This window comes from Oscarella lobularis, chromosome 11, assembly GCF_947507565.1.
Source record: "Oscarella lobularis chromosome 11, ooOscLobu1.1, whole genome shotgun sequence".
NCBI classification, from domain to species: Eukaryota; Metazoa; Porifera; class Homoscleromorpha; order Homosclerophorida; family Oscarellidae; genus Oscarella; species Oscarella lobularis.
The window spans coordinates 2,560,679-2,575,166 of NC_089185.1; the positions used below are offsets into that span (position 1 = coordinate 2,560,679).

The 14,488-nt window shown below is 47.5% G+C and overlaps 3 protein-coding genes across 3 annotated transcripts; all 3 read right to left on the reverse strand.

Annotated features, from left to right (window-relative positions):
- Positions 1–55: 55 nt before the first annotated feature.
- On the reverse strand, positions 56–5,654 carry LOC136193462 (ATP-dependent translocase ABCB1-like). The gene is made up of 22 exons (XM_065982373.1): positions 5,384–5,654; positions 4,712–5,172; positions 4,487–4,658; positions 4,300–4,424; positions 4,075–4,191; positions 3,963–4,017; positions 3,793–3,906; positions 3,618–3,734; positions 3,436–3,561; positions 3,181–3,384; positions 2,963–3,133; positions 2,739–2,900; positions 2,640–2,679; positions 2,503–2,585; positions 2,237–2,443; positions 1,920–2,183; positions 1,424–1,869; positions 1,214–1,370; positions 956–1,153; positions 692–898; positions 491–637; positions 56–434 (listed from the first exon to the last, which is right to left on the reverse strand). Exons 1-22 carry the CDS (start codon positions 5,552–5,554, stop codon positions 231–233), a joined length of 3,948 nt encoding a protein of 1,315 aa, XP_065838445.1. The 5' UTR covers positions 5,555–5,654; the 3' UTR covers positions 56–230.
- A 1,039-nt stretch (positions 5,655–6,693) lies between these two features.
- LOC136193463 (polycystin-1-like protein 2) lies at positions 6,694–13,418 on the reverse strand. Its single transcript, XM_065982374.1, has 23 exons — positions 13,235–13,418; positions 13,059–13,175; positions 12,778–13,002; positions 12,414–12,719; positions 10,915–12,349; positions 10,613–10,859; positions 10,374–10,569; positions 10,194–10,320; positions 10,018–10,143; positions 9,802–9,966; positions 9,512–9,749; positions 9,443–9,461; positions 9,197–9,390; positions 9,075–9,148; positions 8,987–9,020; positions 8,710–8,930; positions 8,493–8,650; positions 8,296–8,431; positions 8,112–8,237; positions 7,877–8,055; positions 7,539–7,825; positions 7,289–7,423; positions 6,694–7,238 (listed from the first exon to the last, which is right to left on the reverse strand). Exons 5-20 carry the CDS (start codon positions 12,252–12,254, stop codon positions 8,007–8,009), a joined length of 3,450 nt encoding a protein of 1,149 aa, XP_065838446.1. The 5' UTR covers positions 12,255–12,349; positions 12,414–12,719; positions 12,778–13,002; positions 13,059–13,175; positions 13,235–13,418; the 3' UTR covers positions 6,694–7,238; positions 7,289–7,423; positions 7,539–7,825; positions 7,877–8,006.
- On the reverse strand, positions 6,759–7,882 carry LOC136193071 (polycystin-2-like protein 1). The gene is made up of 5 exons (XM_065981860.1): positions 7,877–7,882; positions 7,784–7,825; positions 7,574–7,741; positions 7,289–7,423; positions 6,759–7,238 (listed from the first exon to the last, which is right to left on the reverse strand). The coding sequence occupies exons 1-5, from the start codon at positions 7,880–7,882 to the stop codon at positions 6,759–6,761; spliced, it is 831 nt and encodes a 276-aa protein (XP_065837932.1).
- Positions 13,419–14,488: the final 1,070 nt, after the last annotated feature.

Sequence of the window (14,488 nt, forward strand, 5' to 3'; positions counted from 1 at the left end):
TAGATAGGTCACGTGCACCATATATGAAATACCCCATCGCGGCAGAGTGCTTCAGTATGGCAATGAACCTTTTGATTTGGATTACAGCAAAAAACAATAGACTCGGAGTTCTGACTGGCTGCTTAACTCAGTCTTCCTTACTGCAGTACTACAACGATACAACGTCAAAGTTACACGTTTGCGCTTCCTATAGAGCAACATTCCGGCCAGCAATAACACTTTTCTTTTTCCTAAGCGACGTTGTGAATCTGCGCCTCGTTGAGCTTGTAATAGACGCCCTTCTTCTGCATCAGATCGCCGTGCACGCCCTCTTCGACGACGCGACCATTTTCAATCACAAAAATTCGATTGGCTCCTTGAATAGTCGACAGGCGATGAGCGATCACTATGCTCGTACGGCCTTCTCGCGCACGATCCAGAGCCTCTTGAACGATCTGAAGAGAAAAGACACAACGATCGTCGAAATTAATATATCCAATATTCTTGATACCTTTTCGCTCTCCGTGTCGAGAGCCGATGTCGCTTCGTCGAGCAGAAGAACCTTGGGATTTCTCACGAGAGCTCGCGCGATGGCTATTCTCTGCTTCTGACCGCCGGACAATTGCGTTCCCTTGTCGCCCGCCACCGTATTGTATCCCTGAGTAAAATCAATCAAAAATTATTTCTATTGTAGTAATAAGAGGCGACTCGCATTCGGCAAGCTTCGAATGAATTGATGAATGTTCGCGTCGTTCGCCGCCGCTTCGATCTCCTCCTCGGAGACGTCGCGGAAATTGTCGCCGTACGCGATGTTGTCGCGAATGCTTCGATCGAAGAGAACGGGCTCCTGACTGACGAGACCCAATTGGCGACGAAACAGCTTCAGATTCCACTCGCGAATGTCTTTATCATCAGCAAACTAAGACCATATGTGTATTCATATCATACATTAAAAAATACTTTTTCTAGATTATACCACGGCTCCTTCTTTCGGATCGTAGAATCTCTCGAGAAGTTGAATGCTCGTGCTTTTACCGGATCCGCTCGCGCCGACAAGTGCGATCGTTTCGCCGGGTTTCACCATCAACGTCAAGTCCTCCAACACCGGTGCGTCGGGTCGAGAGGGATAGCGAAAATTGACGTTTTCAAATCGAATACGGCCACTGAAGTCGTCCTAAGTAAGAAAAATATATATTCTCGTTTCTATTACGCCTAGTGCACTAATTGCACATACACGCTTCTCTCCTTCAGATGAAAAACTGTCGATCGACGGGACGGCGTCGATCGTTCGAAAAACTCGCTTCGTCGCCACGCGCGACTTGGAGTAGTCCGGCGCCAGAGACATCGCCTCTCCGATGGAAAAAGCCCCGAAAATAATCGCACCAAACACTCTGCACGTCAACACATAGAGATTAAACATTAGGAAATACTTTCCCTTCATTACATGAAGACGGCTTCGCAGTCGTAATGCCCCCGAGCAACTTGCCACGCGCCGAAGCGAAACGCCGCCGCGTAGGCGAAATACTGAACGCCCTGCGAGAAACCGTAGGCGAGACCTTGAACGTGCGCCCGGCGCAACGCCGATCGATAGGGCAGCTCGAGACGGTCGTGATACTTTCGAACGAAGACCTCCTCTCGCGTCAGTTGAGCGACGGTTTGAATGTTGTCGATGCTCTCGACGACCAGTTGACCGGCGTGCTCCATCTGAGTTGAGTTCGCTGACGCGTGACCGGCGAGGGCTTTCGTCTGGAGGAGACCGGCCATGATGAGAAACGGTATGACGGCGAGCGTGACGAACGTCATTTCCCAATTGTGTACGAAGGCGATGACGAGACCGGAGAGGAGAGCGGATATCATGAAGACGATCGTCCCAATGCGAGTCCCAAAACCCTAAAAAATATTCTGACGTCATATTTTAAATTTTTCCGACAAAGACTTACGGCTTTGACTTCGGCCGCGTCGCGAGCGAGTCGAGTCGAGAGAACGCCCGTCGAGTGGTGCTTGTCGTCGAAAAAGCCGATCTCTTGTCGAAGAGTCGCGCGAAACATGAGAGCGCGTAGACGAGTCGTCAACGCTTCGCCGGCGTAGCCGTAGAAGTAGGCCTTGAGAAATTCGAATAGGCCCGTGCCGAGGGCGAGGTAGGCGAAGACGGGCGCCCAGATGGCGACTTCGTCTCGCATCTCTTCGCAATCTTGACTGAAAATCTAGACGCAATCGCGAATGTCGAACGTACGTACGCTTCGCGATATTTGCTCACTCTCAAAATTCGAGCGAATACGAGCGAAAACGCCGGCGCGGCGACGCCGGCTCCCGCCGCGCCGATGGTACCCATTAGAAGGGAAAACCATTCGGGTGCGCTCAGTTTGGCGATGCGAATGAGCGACGGCGGCGGAGCGTCTCCGACGTCTTCGGTATCTTCGATCTCGTCTTTTGCGCTTTCTTTTCCGTCGCTTTTCCTGCTCTCCTGTGGCGAAAGTAAAAACTATTTTTCTCTGACTGACTCGCTGAAACTCTCGTACGTACCGTTTTCGAAATTTGACGACGAGCTGACGAACGACGATCCGAAGACAATTGACGCGCCAATCGTGCCGCCGCCGCACCTGCGTCTAGAAACATTCGATTCATTTATATAATTTAAATATTTCAATGCTGGCGCGTGCCCTTTTGAGTTTCAGCCTTTTCCGATCCGTCGTCAACGCACTGATAATCAATAGTAATAATAAATAGCTGATCAACCGACTCCCTTGTACGTATGGTACCTGATTCATAACTAGATCGTGATAGATATCGCCTCGTTTCATCAACTCGTCGTGACTTCCTTGCTCGACAATTCGTCCCGAAACGATAGCCGTGATGCAGTCGGCGTTTCTCACAGTCGACAGCCGATGAGCAATCACGACCGTCGTTCGACCCTTTCGAGCCTTAGAAAAAACAAAAGACCACAGGGGGTACCTATCAACAAAAGAGCCCAAGGGAACTGTACCTTATCGAGAGCGTCCTGTACCGATTTCTCGCTCTGAGTGTCCAACGCCGACGTCGCTTCGTCGAGGAGAAGTACTTTGGGATTTCGGACGAGGGCTCGAGCGATGGCGACGCGTTGTTTCTGACCGCCGGATAACTGGGCTCCACTCTCTCCCACCAACGTATCGTATCCCTATAGAGAGTAAACATCTGTTTGTTTGTTTTTTTATGATGACCTACTTCAGGTAATGTCGAGATGAAATCGTGCGCATTCGCCTCGGCGGCTGCCGCGCGAATTTCCGCGTCGGTGACGTCGTCGCGACCGTAGCGTATGTTCTCGGCGATCGTCGTCGCAAACAGAACGGGCTCCTGACTCACCACGCCTATGTGCTGTCTCAGCCAGCGAACGTTCAACCGGCTAATGTCGTAACCGTCAAGAAATATCTACGATCGCTTATACGCATTGGACCATCTCGCGAGAAGTCGCACGCTTACCTTGCCGCTCGACAGATCAAAGAATCTCTGAACGAGTTGAACAAGTGTACTCTTTCCAGAGCCACTTGGACCCACGAGAGCCATGGTGCGTCCACCGTCGACGCTCAAACTAATATCGTGAAGAACCTAAACAAGACAATCGGTTCGCGATTTCGTGGTCGCCGCTCAATTAAGCGCTTTACTTTGACGTCCGGTCGAGCGGGATACGAAAAATCGACGTTTCGGAATTCGATATTTCCCTTCAGCGTCTCTTCGCTCGGCTTCTCGCCTTCGTCGGAAAGGGGATCAATAGACGATTGCTAAACAGAATAAAGGACATCAGCTTTTTTAATACTCACTTCATTGAAGCACACTCACCCTGTCTTCGATTTCGAACAGACGAACGGCGGCACCGCGAGCCGTGCTTATGGCTTCCCAGCTGGGGCCGGTGTAGCCGAGAGCGAACGCCCCAAACAGCACGGAAAATATTGTCTAGATTCATTAATTAAAAAAAGTCGCTTCGAAGTATATATTGACTCTTCGCTCACCGTAAAGACGTCGCCTCCCGTGCTCAATTCCTCGTAGACGAGGAATCCAGCGAACCTACAAAAACAAGAACCCATATATATATCTCCTTTCCTCCCTCTCCCAGTGACGCACCAAAACGCAAATCCAACGGATCCAAGGAGCACGACGTTCATCACACACATGGAAAGTCCGTGACTGAGGGCTTTCTTGTTTCCCAAACGACGAGCCTTTTCAATTTCGGCTTGATATCTAGAAAAGAAAAGAAGACGATGATTGTGCAAAACCCCCGAAACATTCAATTAATTAAATTCAGAGTATGATATCGATTCTTCACTGTCCAATTTCGTTGATGCTTACCTTTCTACCTCCTTGTCTTCTCCGCCAAACGCGACGACAGTTCGTATGCACGATATGACCTCTTCCGCTACGCTTCCCGCCGTCGCGTACGCTTCCTGCGCTTTGCTCGTGAACGAGGCGACGAGCTGAGAGAGCATCGTACTTACACATATCACGTATATAATAATATATGAAGCCAACTACGTACTTTCGATTCGACTAATCCCACGACGGCGAGTATGGGACTCAGTCCCAAGATGAAGAGCGACAGACGCCATTCGGATATAAAACCGACGACGAGTCCGCCGACGAACACAGTCGTCCACATGAAAAAGATACCTATCTTGTCCCCAATGCCCTGACTGACCTTATCGAGATCACTAAAAGGAGAAAAGTATAAATACCGTCTCGTGGCGGATATACAACGAGTTACTCTGTCAATCGTGTGGCGAGCTGTCCGGCGTCGTTCGTCTGAAACCAGGCCATCTCCTGTCGCATGATCGATCGAAATAGGGCCTCGCGCATGCGACGCGTCTGACGCTCGGCGGCGACGAGCAGCGTCGCGACGTACGCGTACGCGGCGACGAACGCGCCGAAGCCGATTATGGCGAAGCGCAGTGCGACCGTCGCGAGTCGATCTTCGAATAGGGTCGGATCGAGAAGCAGGCCGTCGCACGACGTGTTCACTCGATTTGCTAGACACGACGACGACGACGACGCGTTCGTCGTCGCGTCGACGGCGATCGTCGCGTTGTCGACGCTCGTGAAGCAGATGAAGCCGTCCAAGAGATCGCCGAATACGAGCGAGACGCCGGGGAGTGCTATTCCGGTTGCCACGGCCGCTACAATGCCGACGGCGATGAGGAGAACGTCGACGCCGTCCGCGTAGCGAAACTAGAGACATAAAAACAAAAGTGCTATAGATTGAATTCATTTGTTAATTTATGACTCGGCGAGATTCAGAGGCTGAGTCATCAATGAATCAGCCAGAGGCTGAGTCATCGATAAATCAGTCTCTGATGAGTGATTGATGATTCAGCCAGAGGCTGATTCATACTATCATCACGCAATGGAATCGGAGTCTACACCGCGAGTGAATGTCTACCAGTTGAAGAAAGGAGACTCTTCGCTCTTTCTCCCCTTCTTTGTCCTTTTTCGACTTCTTTCGCGTTTTGGACTGTTCGGTCGAAGTGCCGCCGCCTGAGGCGTCCAGCGCTTCGTCGTACGATCTGTAGGCGTCGTCGAGCTCGATCTTGTCTTCTTGAAGCAAAGCCATCGTTAGAAGTTTGCAATAGATCGGCGGCCGGAGACAACCGGACGATCGACTCCGCGCTGAGCGTACGTGTGAGCCGATTTACGGCGAGCAAGCGCAGTTTTACGGTTTCGCAATCGCAAGACCGGGTTCACCGGTGCCGGTGAATAATTGTTTTCCTGCGGAAGTCAGATACTCTATCAATATTCATACTCTATCCACGTGATCTACAACCTAATCAATCTCTGGTGTGCGCGAAACGCTCTCATTTTTTGATTGTTTAGCTGCCTGTGTCTGTCTTTGCGGCGTTTGTCTACTGCTATACGGTTTGCAAGCATAGTACCTTGTGAGCATCCTCGTTTTCGGCCCTCGACATCCCTCGACATCGCTCGAGCGCCATTCCGACGTACGATTCGCTCTTTGCGTTCGTTCCGAGCAATCGACCGTCCACGACAGAATGCGGAGCGACGTTCGCAGTGGCTCTAGAGTTCATAGCGACGCCAGGGGGCACTTCGATGGATTTTGCGCTTTAGATTAGCGTGCGCTGTCGCGTTGCGAGGCAGTGACACGTAATAAGAGAAAAAGGAGCTGCCTCTTCACGGAGGAGCTTTCGAGAGGGCACGTCGATCGTGCGACTGGGGATAGGCAGGAGCAAGCAGAGGCTTCAGAGATCGTGATCGTGAAGCGTACAAAGGGGAGGAAGTGGTAAGATAGATCACGTGTTACGGATATCGATATTGTAACGTGCGTTGGTCCCGTCACAGATACAGTGTAGCAACTTGTCAATCAGCTAGACTAAGCTTTGAGCCAAATCAACCATTTGCTCCATTTTCGCATCTCGAGTGGAAATCAAAGCCTTGAAAGGTGCGTCGAGGAATTTACGGGCAAAACGAAGCCTCGCACAAAACGATCCTTTGAGCTGGTGGCGTCGTTCGTCGGTCTGCTTTTTCGCGTCGTTCGACGTCGATGTGTGCTTTTGACGAGATCGAGCGAGCCGCGACGGGTTTCTAGTCTATAGAACGCGCTGTTTGGGGGTTCTTGAAGCTCGCGCTTCGTTCCGCGTACTTGCCTCCGCCTTTTGCGATCGTTGGGACAGCGGCGACGTCGCTCATGCAACTGGGAATAGGCAGGGGCAAGCAGAAATCGCTCGTGAACTGTACAATGTATGGAGGGGTTAGATAGGTCACGTGTACAGATTTCGATATATCTACACAACTTTTTCGTGCAGCTAGTCTAAGCTTTGAGCCAAATCGACCATTTGCTCCACTTTTGCAGCCAATTCATCAAAGCGACGATCTTCATCGTAGTTGTCACTAGTAACAAGAAGTCGCAATGCCATACGGTGAAAATCTTTTCGTGAAAATTTAATATTTCTACTAGGCTGCTCAGAATTCGCTTTTGAGTTTGCTGATCCAGAGAATCCAAAAGTCAGCTTCAAGCTCCGCCACATGTAATCAATTACTTCGAAATCATTCTTTTGCTGCTCGATAGCGCAGCGAGTTTCGTGAAATCCAAAGTTTAGAATTGCAACGAGAGTACTGAGCATGATGAACGTCGTCGTAAGCGTATAGCAGACAAACACGACAGTGCTAATCAACCCATTTCCCCCTTCCATCCAACTTCCATACAAAAAGAAACCGAGAGAAGCTTCAAAAAGAGTAGTAAAGGAATGCGACAGAGATTGAAATCCAGGGCTGTTGTAGAGCGTCTAGAGAAGAACTATAAATGCATTGTACGAGCATATATAGAAGACAATACCAATGCCGCAAGAAAAGTGAAGGCAGTTAGGAACAAAGCAAAAATTGACAAGAAGGAAGACACTTCGAGAAACGTTCGTCTAAGCACGTCACTCAACATCGTCAATTTTCGATTAAATCTCAGCAATTTGAGAACCTATATAAAGACGAAGACGTTTAAATTAATGCAGGTTTTCTATCAAATCTAGGATTATAATGAGTGTAATGAGTGCTTTTGAAACGGTTTTCGTATTGCACGCTACAGTACTTACCTTTATAATAGCCAAAAAACTAGAATAGCGGTTACATGGTGCAATACTATTCCAAATCCGACTGCCGAAAAGAAATTGACTGAGAGATCTCCTTGCATTTGGCGTCGTTTCAGCAACGAGTTTATGGTCACAGTTTGGTAGATGTCAATAGCGAGAATCGAATAGGACAGGCACAAAACGACGAAATCGAACCAAGACCAAACCTGCGCGAAAATCGACCATGAACGCTTTCGAATTTCTTTTACAAAACTGTACGTCATCGCCAAAGTGTACAATCCAAAAAGGATCTGCAGAAATGCATAGGAACCTATACAACGTATATGCTTCCTCATACTTACCTCCATAGATAATTTGAAGTAATCGATTGGCGTGACGTATCGAATGAGTGCAACCGTTTTGATTTCGATTTCCGGAAAGAGTCCTCCAGACGCCAAGAATTCCACGACAAACTGAACCGTTTGAAAAAGATTAACGTTGGCGTTGTAGAGCGAAAATTCGAAAAAAAACGGCACGCGTTCTAAAGAAAGAAATGCTTGTGGCCAGTGGGGCCCCAAATATTTTTTCCACGCTTACTTCCTGTCTATCCACCGTGTATCTTCGAGATGCTTCAGCACCGCTCTCGCTTCACTCCTAGACTCTCCTAGAGAATGTATGTATCCACTTGCCGGATATCGATTGTGAATTCCTGAAAATCCCCACCTATACACACATAGCACGCAAACGTGAGTAGTAAAGTTAATTGAGTGCTAAAGGATACCCATTTAGGTTCTTCTCATGTTTCCAATGGGTCTTCGCAGTCCTGTTAGGACGGTGGGCCCAGCCAACATCAAAGCTTTTCTTCTCCCACTCCGAAGCCGAGTAACAGGGACTGTGCCCCGAAAGACGACAAGAACCTAATTTTTTTTAAAAATTATTTAATCTAATTAAGACTTTTTCTCAAGAGTGGAAACAGACTCTCTGTTGCCCGAACTTGACGAATTTGTGCCCCAGCCAGTCTTAGACCCAAGTCGCCTCTGACAAAATATGAATTGTATCTTTCGCCGTTGTACAATTGATCAAAAAATAGAGCGTCAACGAAACTGTTTTTCGCCCAGTCAAAAATATCTTCAGTTCTAGAACACAAAGAAGAGGAACATGCGAAATTCCTTCGCTTTAAATATCACACTTATACCTTTGAATAGTTCTAAACTTCTTAGCCTGGAAGACGTATTTTGCTGAGCGAGACATGTTTTTTGCCAGATTATTGCTGTCGGCCAAAGAAATCCAAAGTGCTATCCACAAGAAAAGGAGATACGTTCCAATTTCGAAAATAGTCGATATCATGTGCTTCCGCTTTTGGATCTGTTCGAGCGCGTGAGCCTTTTCCGATTTTGATAATCTTCGGACACTAGACTAAGAACGTACAGGTGTCGGAAGAGCCTTTCGAATAAATAATGTTTTTTAATTACCTGGAGGCAATGTGTTTGTCTCTTCAACGTTTGCCTATGCATGCGTCAAAATTAGATATATGACTACAATTTCGTAAGAACAGCGTACTCAATTTCTACATCATTTTGCAAATAGTTAAAGCGCTTGAATAGCACGGCGAAAATAACTGCGATCAGAAGAACCTGAAGAAAATCGTGCCACATATAAAGTAAATAAGTAGGTAAGTAAACCTTCAATGGCTCGACCAGAAAAATAGACTGAAGCCAAGATAGAAGCATAGTGACAACCCACTTTTCGGCCTGCGGCTTTTTGAACGACCGACCGTAAATCAAAATTATAATGCAGGCAACCGCCGTTGTCGCAAAGCACCCAATATACGCAACGTAGATAAAGTAGTATGGCAACTGGCAGCCGGACTTCTTATCTATAATAACATTATACGATTTAGAAATTTTTGTATATCGCTAATGCAATACTTGGAAGTTTCTCATGCTCCTAAAACGAAAATGTTACACGATGACAGATTCGCATAAATCTTGAATTACTTGTGAAATAGTGGTTTTTCGTTTCGCTTTTCGAAAGAATAATAGCCACATTACGTTGATAGGAAACGTCAAGACAACTGACATGAGACCGATGCCGATTTGACTGTAGGAGAAACTAATCAGGCTCAAATTGAAGTCCGAAGTACTGCTATCTTGCGTGCGAAACCACATGGCATTTACAACCATAAAGCTCATTAGAAGGCTCAGGCACACCGTTATTCTTTGAACACGAGTAAAGCTGCAAAACATTTAAAAGATGAAGATGAAAAATGTCGCCTAGTTAAATTTACGCGCTGTAGAGCGGCTTCTGAACGAGAGATAACCAAAGGTGTCCATCTGAAAAACCCGAGTGTCTTTGAGCGTAGAAAACAGAGCTAAAATCTTTTTGCTCTTCTTTTGTCGCCGCTGAGATTTCGGCAACGAGAAGACCTGTATTTGAGTCCAGTGAAATCCAACTATAGACAAGCAAATAGATGACGCTATTACAAATTATATTCTTAGCGTACTTGTTGTATAAGAATAGGAATTTTTGATCTGTGCCATATTTCTGTACGACAACGCGCAGCAACTTCCACGACGGCGATTTTCCCCAATTGTCGTGCCAAATTTCGATCTTATTTACGTCGTCAAGACTAAGATAGGAGGATTCGTAATTTTGGCTTTTTACGCAAACGTCACCAACGTTTCATTCGTTGCCACGAGAAACATGTCGTGAGAATTTCGACAAAAAGCGCCTTCGCGATAGAGAAACCGTTCGAACGAAGCTCCGCTTTCGCCGTATAGCTTGATCCCTACATTGGCCGTTGTTCCTATACAAAGAAACAACAGTGGATATCTATATAGACGCTGTGTTCTAGTTTACCTGAATTTAGGGATGCAGACGTGAACACCGATATATGATATTTGTGTTCACCGTTCGGCCCACAAAAGGACAGCTGACTCGCGTAACGAAAATCGTGCACGTCGGCGCGACGAGCGAAAATAACGGCGACAACATATAAGAACAGAACTACTAGTATCGTAGCCAAGGCCACCGGATTTTGAGCAAGATTCAAATCCTACATGAAATATAGTAAACATTATTCAAGTTACGTGACTTACAGCCAATAGCGAAAAATCGAGCTTATTCGGTGCAGGAAATAGAGCGAAGAAGGAGAGATGATTGCAGAGGCATATTGTAGTATTCAACGTACTGTTGACAGACGGTCTGCAACCTTGACCGGTGTACCGCTGCTCGGTCTCGTTCCAGAATAAGCAAGACGTGAAAAACGCTTCGAACGACACATTGACGGTGTGCGCGTTGGCATTGCGAAAGACGAGGCAATGTTTAGCCTTCTTGTTTACGTCCCTATAGAGAAAACGTATTGAAAAAGAGATTCGCGTTAGTAGTATACACGAATTACCTTCCCGTGTAAAACAATTTAGAACTATTGAGAGATGAATTGAGAGATAAGGACGCGTTTAGGGCGGTCAAGTCGGCCAGCTTCAACAGCGGTTCACCTGGAAGATGCTCGATAAAATAAACGTCAATTGTCCTATTGACATATTCCGGAATTTCAAAGAATTGCACAACGAAAGCATCACTCTCAATCATCTCCATTAAATTGACGGAGTAGGACGTGAAATTATCAGCGGGCGCGATAACAGTCGTACGATTCGACAAGGCGATGGGTCGACGCCTGGGCCACGTAATCACAAATTCATTCTCAGGCGCTAAATTCCTCGCCGCCAAAATCGCAACGCTACCGTCCGGACTCCTCCGCCTCAGCGTCAGCCCAACGAGTTCCGACCCGACGCCGCGATTCGAGACGAACGGATCCTTCTGAAGGATCATAAAAGTCGATAAGACGACGTCTTCGGCGAGACTCGATGCCGCTATAAGGCCGTCGAGAGACGTAAAGCCGAGTTCGTTGATAACCGTCGCTTGAGTCGGTGAACCCGTGCTGACGTTATTAGCGGCAACTAGAGAAGCGAAGGTTGAGCCTTCGACTCCCGTTCCTCCGTATTCGACCCGTTGTCCGACTTTCAGATTATTGGCAGCGATCGCATATATGCGATCCAGCGAGCGAAGGATGCTTGTAAGTTCAACGTTTTCGTTTGTAGAACCGATTTTTTGACGGTTAGCGGACGTTGCGTACGCTCCGATTTGCGTTGCTATGGTCGCCGATTCGTTAGCGACAGAAAAATTGACGCTTTGGCTGGAATTTTCCAAATAGTTAGCCCAATGATGTAAGAAAGTCGACGATCCGTTCAGAAACGTTACGTTGTTTGCAAACGGCTGAGCATTCGACGCGACGTCGGAAAAGCTTCTTGCGAAGTCTAAAGCAGCGTCCGGGCTGGCGTAATTGCCCAGATAGAGCTTTATGTCTGGACGACGAAAACGAGTAGTGTAATTTGTAGACGGAACAGATGACGACGGAAGAACTACAGATGTAGGTGACAGAACAGATGACGTCATCGGTGGCGTAGAAGTAGAAAGCGATTCAGAATATATGACTGTTATAGATGACGGAACGGCTGACGTCATCAGTGGTATCGACGTTGTAGAATGTACTACTGATGACGTCATTGGTGGCGTAGAAGTAAAAAGCGGTGTAGAATATATGACTATTATAGATGAGAGAACAGATGACGTCATCGGTGACGTATCCGTTGCAGAATGTACTACTGATGACGTCGTCGGTGATGACGTGTTTGCGTTCACGTCATAATCCATTAAAGTCGCTGCTGAATCCGATGTCATCGGGACGATACTTGCGCAACTCAACGTATCGAAAGAATCGGAGAACAGCGTCTCCGAGCAGAAAGTCGTCGACCGACTCTCCGCACTTTCATTCGCTAAAGAGACGGATTTCATTCACAAAATTGACGCTCGTCGCGCTTTTCGTTCGGGTGTCATTACCACAGACTTCGACGTCAGAAAGCTTCAGCGACGAAGAATCCGAATCGGCGCAGTGAACGGCGACGCTACGCGCGTAGCTGACACTGCGCTCTATGACGTACCACTCAACTCCGTCGTAAAAAGGGCGAAGGACCCCTTTCAGCTGACAGTCGTTGTCGTAAAGTAGAACGCTATAACTGGAGCAATCCGCCGACGACGCTCAAATGTGAACAGCGCTTATATTCGAAGTGCTGCGCAGAACGATTTCCCAGAATGGAAACTCTTTCGACGTATTTTCCTTAGCTACGCCATTCAGAAGGTGCAAGCCTAAGAACAAGCAATGAACACGCGTACGCCATATACAAATGTATGTATACCTACATACCGTGAGGACATCCACTCCTCGTGAGCAAGAGAGAATCGAAGAAAAGACACGTTACGAGAAAGAACGTCGTCGAGAGAATCATGGTCTTTCTCTCGAAGCGTACACACATAAAATGCGTCAGTAGCACTGCACGAGCACCTACAAATGGGTTAGGAGTGCAACCACGCCCTCGATCAAGATGATGAGCCTCAAATATTGACTACGACTTGATACGGTCGTACTTTCCTGGCAAACGCAATACCATTTGGATAAATAGGATTTTCATTGACATTTTAAGCCACTTTATGGTTTCCAGCTTCGAATTGCCAGACCACGTGTGACGCAGTTCGATTTCGATCCGGACGTGTTCTAAGCACTGAGATGCTTGCGCATTTGCTAAATGTGTTAATCGACCGCTGCTAATTAAATAATAATTATTTATCAAATCAGAGTCTAACGCAAACAATTCGTTTCTCACCACCATTTTCGTCGAATACGCAGTTCTAGGTCGTTTTCGGTCTTATTATTTTACTAGCAGCAAAGTTAAGCTCGTGTGGCTGATGAGTTTGCCAATCGGCTCTCTAGCACTCTCTCGGAGATGACAGCCCACCAGGTCGCAAATGTGCGCTCGAGAGCACGTACTCTGCCGACGCGCCTCGGCTACGAGCTGTATTCGCGGGCGTTTGCTAGCCTCGCTCTCCGAGGGCCCCCTCCGAGGGCCCCGAGTCCCTCCGAGCAGTTCGGCCTAGCGCGCGAGGTTTGGGGGCGCGGCTTCTCTCACTGCTTCTATCTAGCAGGAGGAGTATCTATGCTGGAATGGCTGGAATGTATATATACTAGAGAATGATGGCCCGGTGTTCACCGTGTTGCCATCATGCAGAGCCTCCCACCGCTTACAGTACACGAGTGCATTACATAGTGTGACGTCATAAATGTTTATGTTGCCACATATTCACGTACTGGAGTATTCCCTTAGCCCCTACAGCTTAGTCCTACGTACATACTGTGCATACCTACATAATTGCAATGTTTTTCTAATTACACGCTTTTCTGACGTACTGTATTGTATTTCATAATTTGCTAAGTATTTGAAGACATATGCATGTGTACGGGTCATATTTCCTGTTACCCGTACACGCATACACGTACTGTACAGGAGTGGATACTTTTGATTGTGACGTCAGAGCGTGACAATCTATACTACTAAGAGCGGCGGCCATCTTGGATGACGTCAGAACCTTTCGTTAAAATCACTAAGGCTTATTCGCTGCGCCTTCTACCGCACTCTCTTGCGGCGCAAACATCTCCGGCGATCCGCGCGGAGATGACTGGCTATCTCTTTTTTCTCAGACGACATCGGGCGCTCCCTTATGGGGTGCACAATGTCTGGTGCTTTTGTCTTCATTATGACGTCATACGGCACCACGCTCTCTGAATTGTGTGCCTTTAAAGGAGGGGCCAGTAGACACACGCTGCGCCTTATTTTGCACCGCAATAACGTGCAAGTATCGCGCAATAACGTTTGAGCCATTCGCCAAAACCTCACAGAATCTAAATGTGAGGTTTTTGGAAAGGCAAGCTATGTAGGCTAAATAAGAGAGATCAGGGCCTCATCTTTGACTCTTAGGGTCTGTGATCACAGGGTATTTGTGAACACAGGGGTATCTGTGATCACAGGGGTACATGTACAGGATCACAGGGGCATCTGTGATCTTTGGGGTACCTGCGTTAT

What these genes read in the sequence shown, in the direction of transcription:
- LOC136193462 (XM_065982373.1), bottom strand. Translation starts at nt 5,554, where the DNA reads ATGGCTTTGCTTCAAGAAGACAAGATCGAGCTCGACGACGCCTACAGA. An exon ending in GACTGCGAAGCCGTCTTCAT is followed by an intron (nt 1,371 to 1,423) that starts GTAATGAAGGGA and finishes GTTGACGTGCAG; the next exon opens with AGTGTTTGGTGCGATTATTT. An exon ending in ATCCGAAAGAAGGAGCCGTG is followed by an intron (nt 899 to 955) that starts GTATAATCTAGA and finishes ATATGGTCTTAG; the next exon opens with TTTGCTGATGATAAAGACAT.
- LOC136193463 (XM_065982374.1), bottom strand. Translation starts at nt 12,254, where the DNA reads ATGACATCGGATTCAGCAGCGACTTTAATGGATTATGACGTGAACGCA. An exon ending in CTCGTGGCAACGAATGAAAC is followed by an intron (nt 10,144 to 10,193) that starts GTTGGTGACGTT and finishes CTCCTATCTTAG; the next exon opens with TCTTGACGACGTAAATAAGA. An exon ending in AAGTTTAGAACTATTCAAAG is followed by an intron (nt 8,651 to 8,709) that starts GTATAAGTGTGA and finishes TTTGTGTTCTAG; the next exon opens with AACTGAAGATATTTTTGACT.
- LOC136193071 (XM_065981860.1), bottom strand. An exon ending in TGGCGATGACGTACAGTTTT is followed by an intron (nt 7,742 to 7,783) that starts GTAAAAGAAATT and finishes ATTTTCGCGCAG; the next exon opens with GTTTGGTCTTGGTTCGATTT. An exon ending in TCACTTTTCTTGCGGCATTG is followed by an intron (nt 7,239 to 7,288) that starts GTATTGTCTTCT and finishes GTTCTTCTCTAG; the next exon opens with ACGCTCTACAACAGCCCTGG.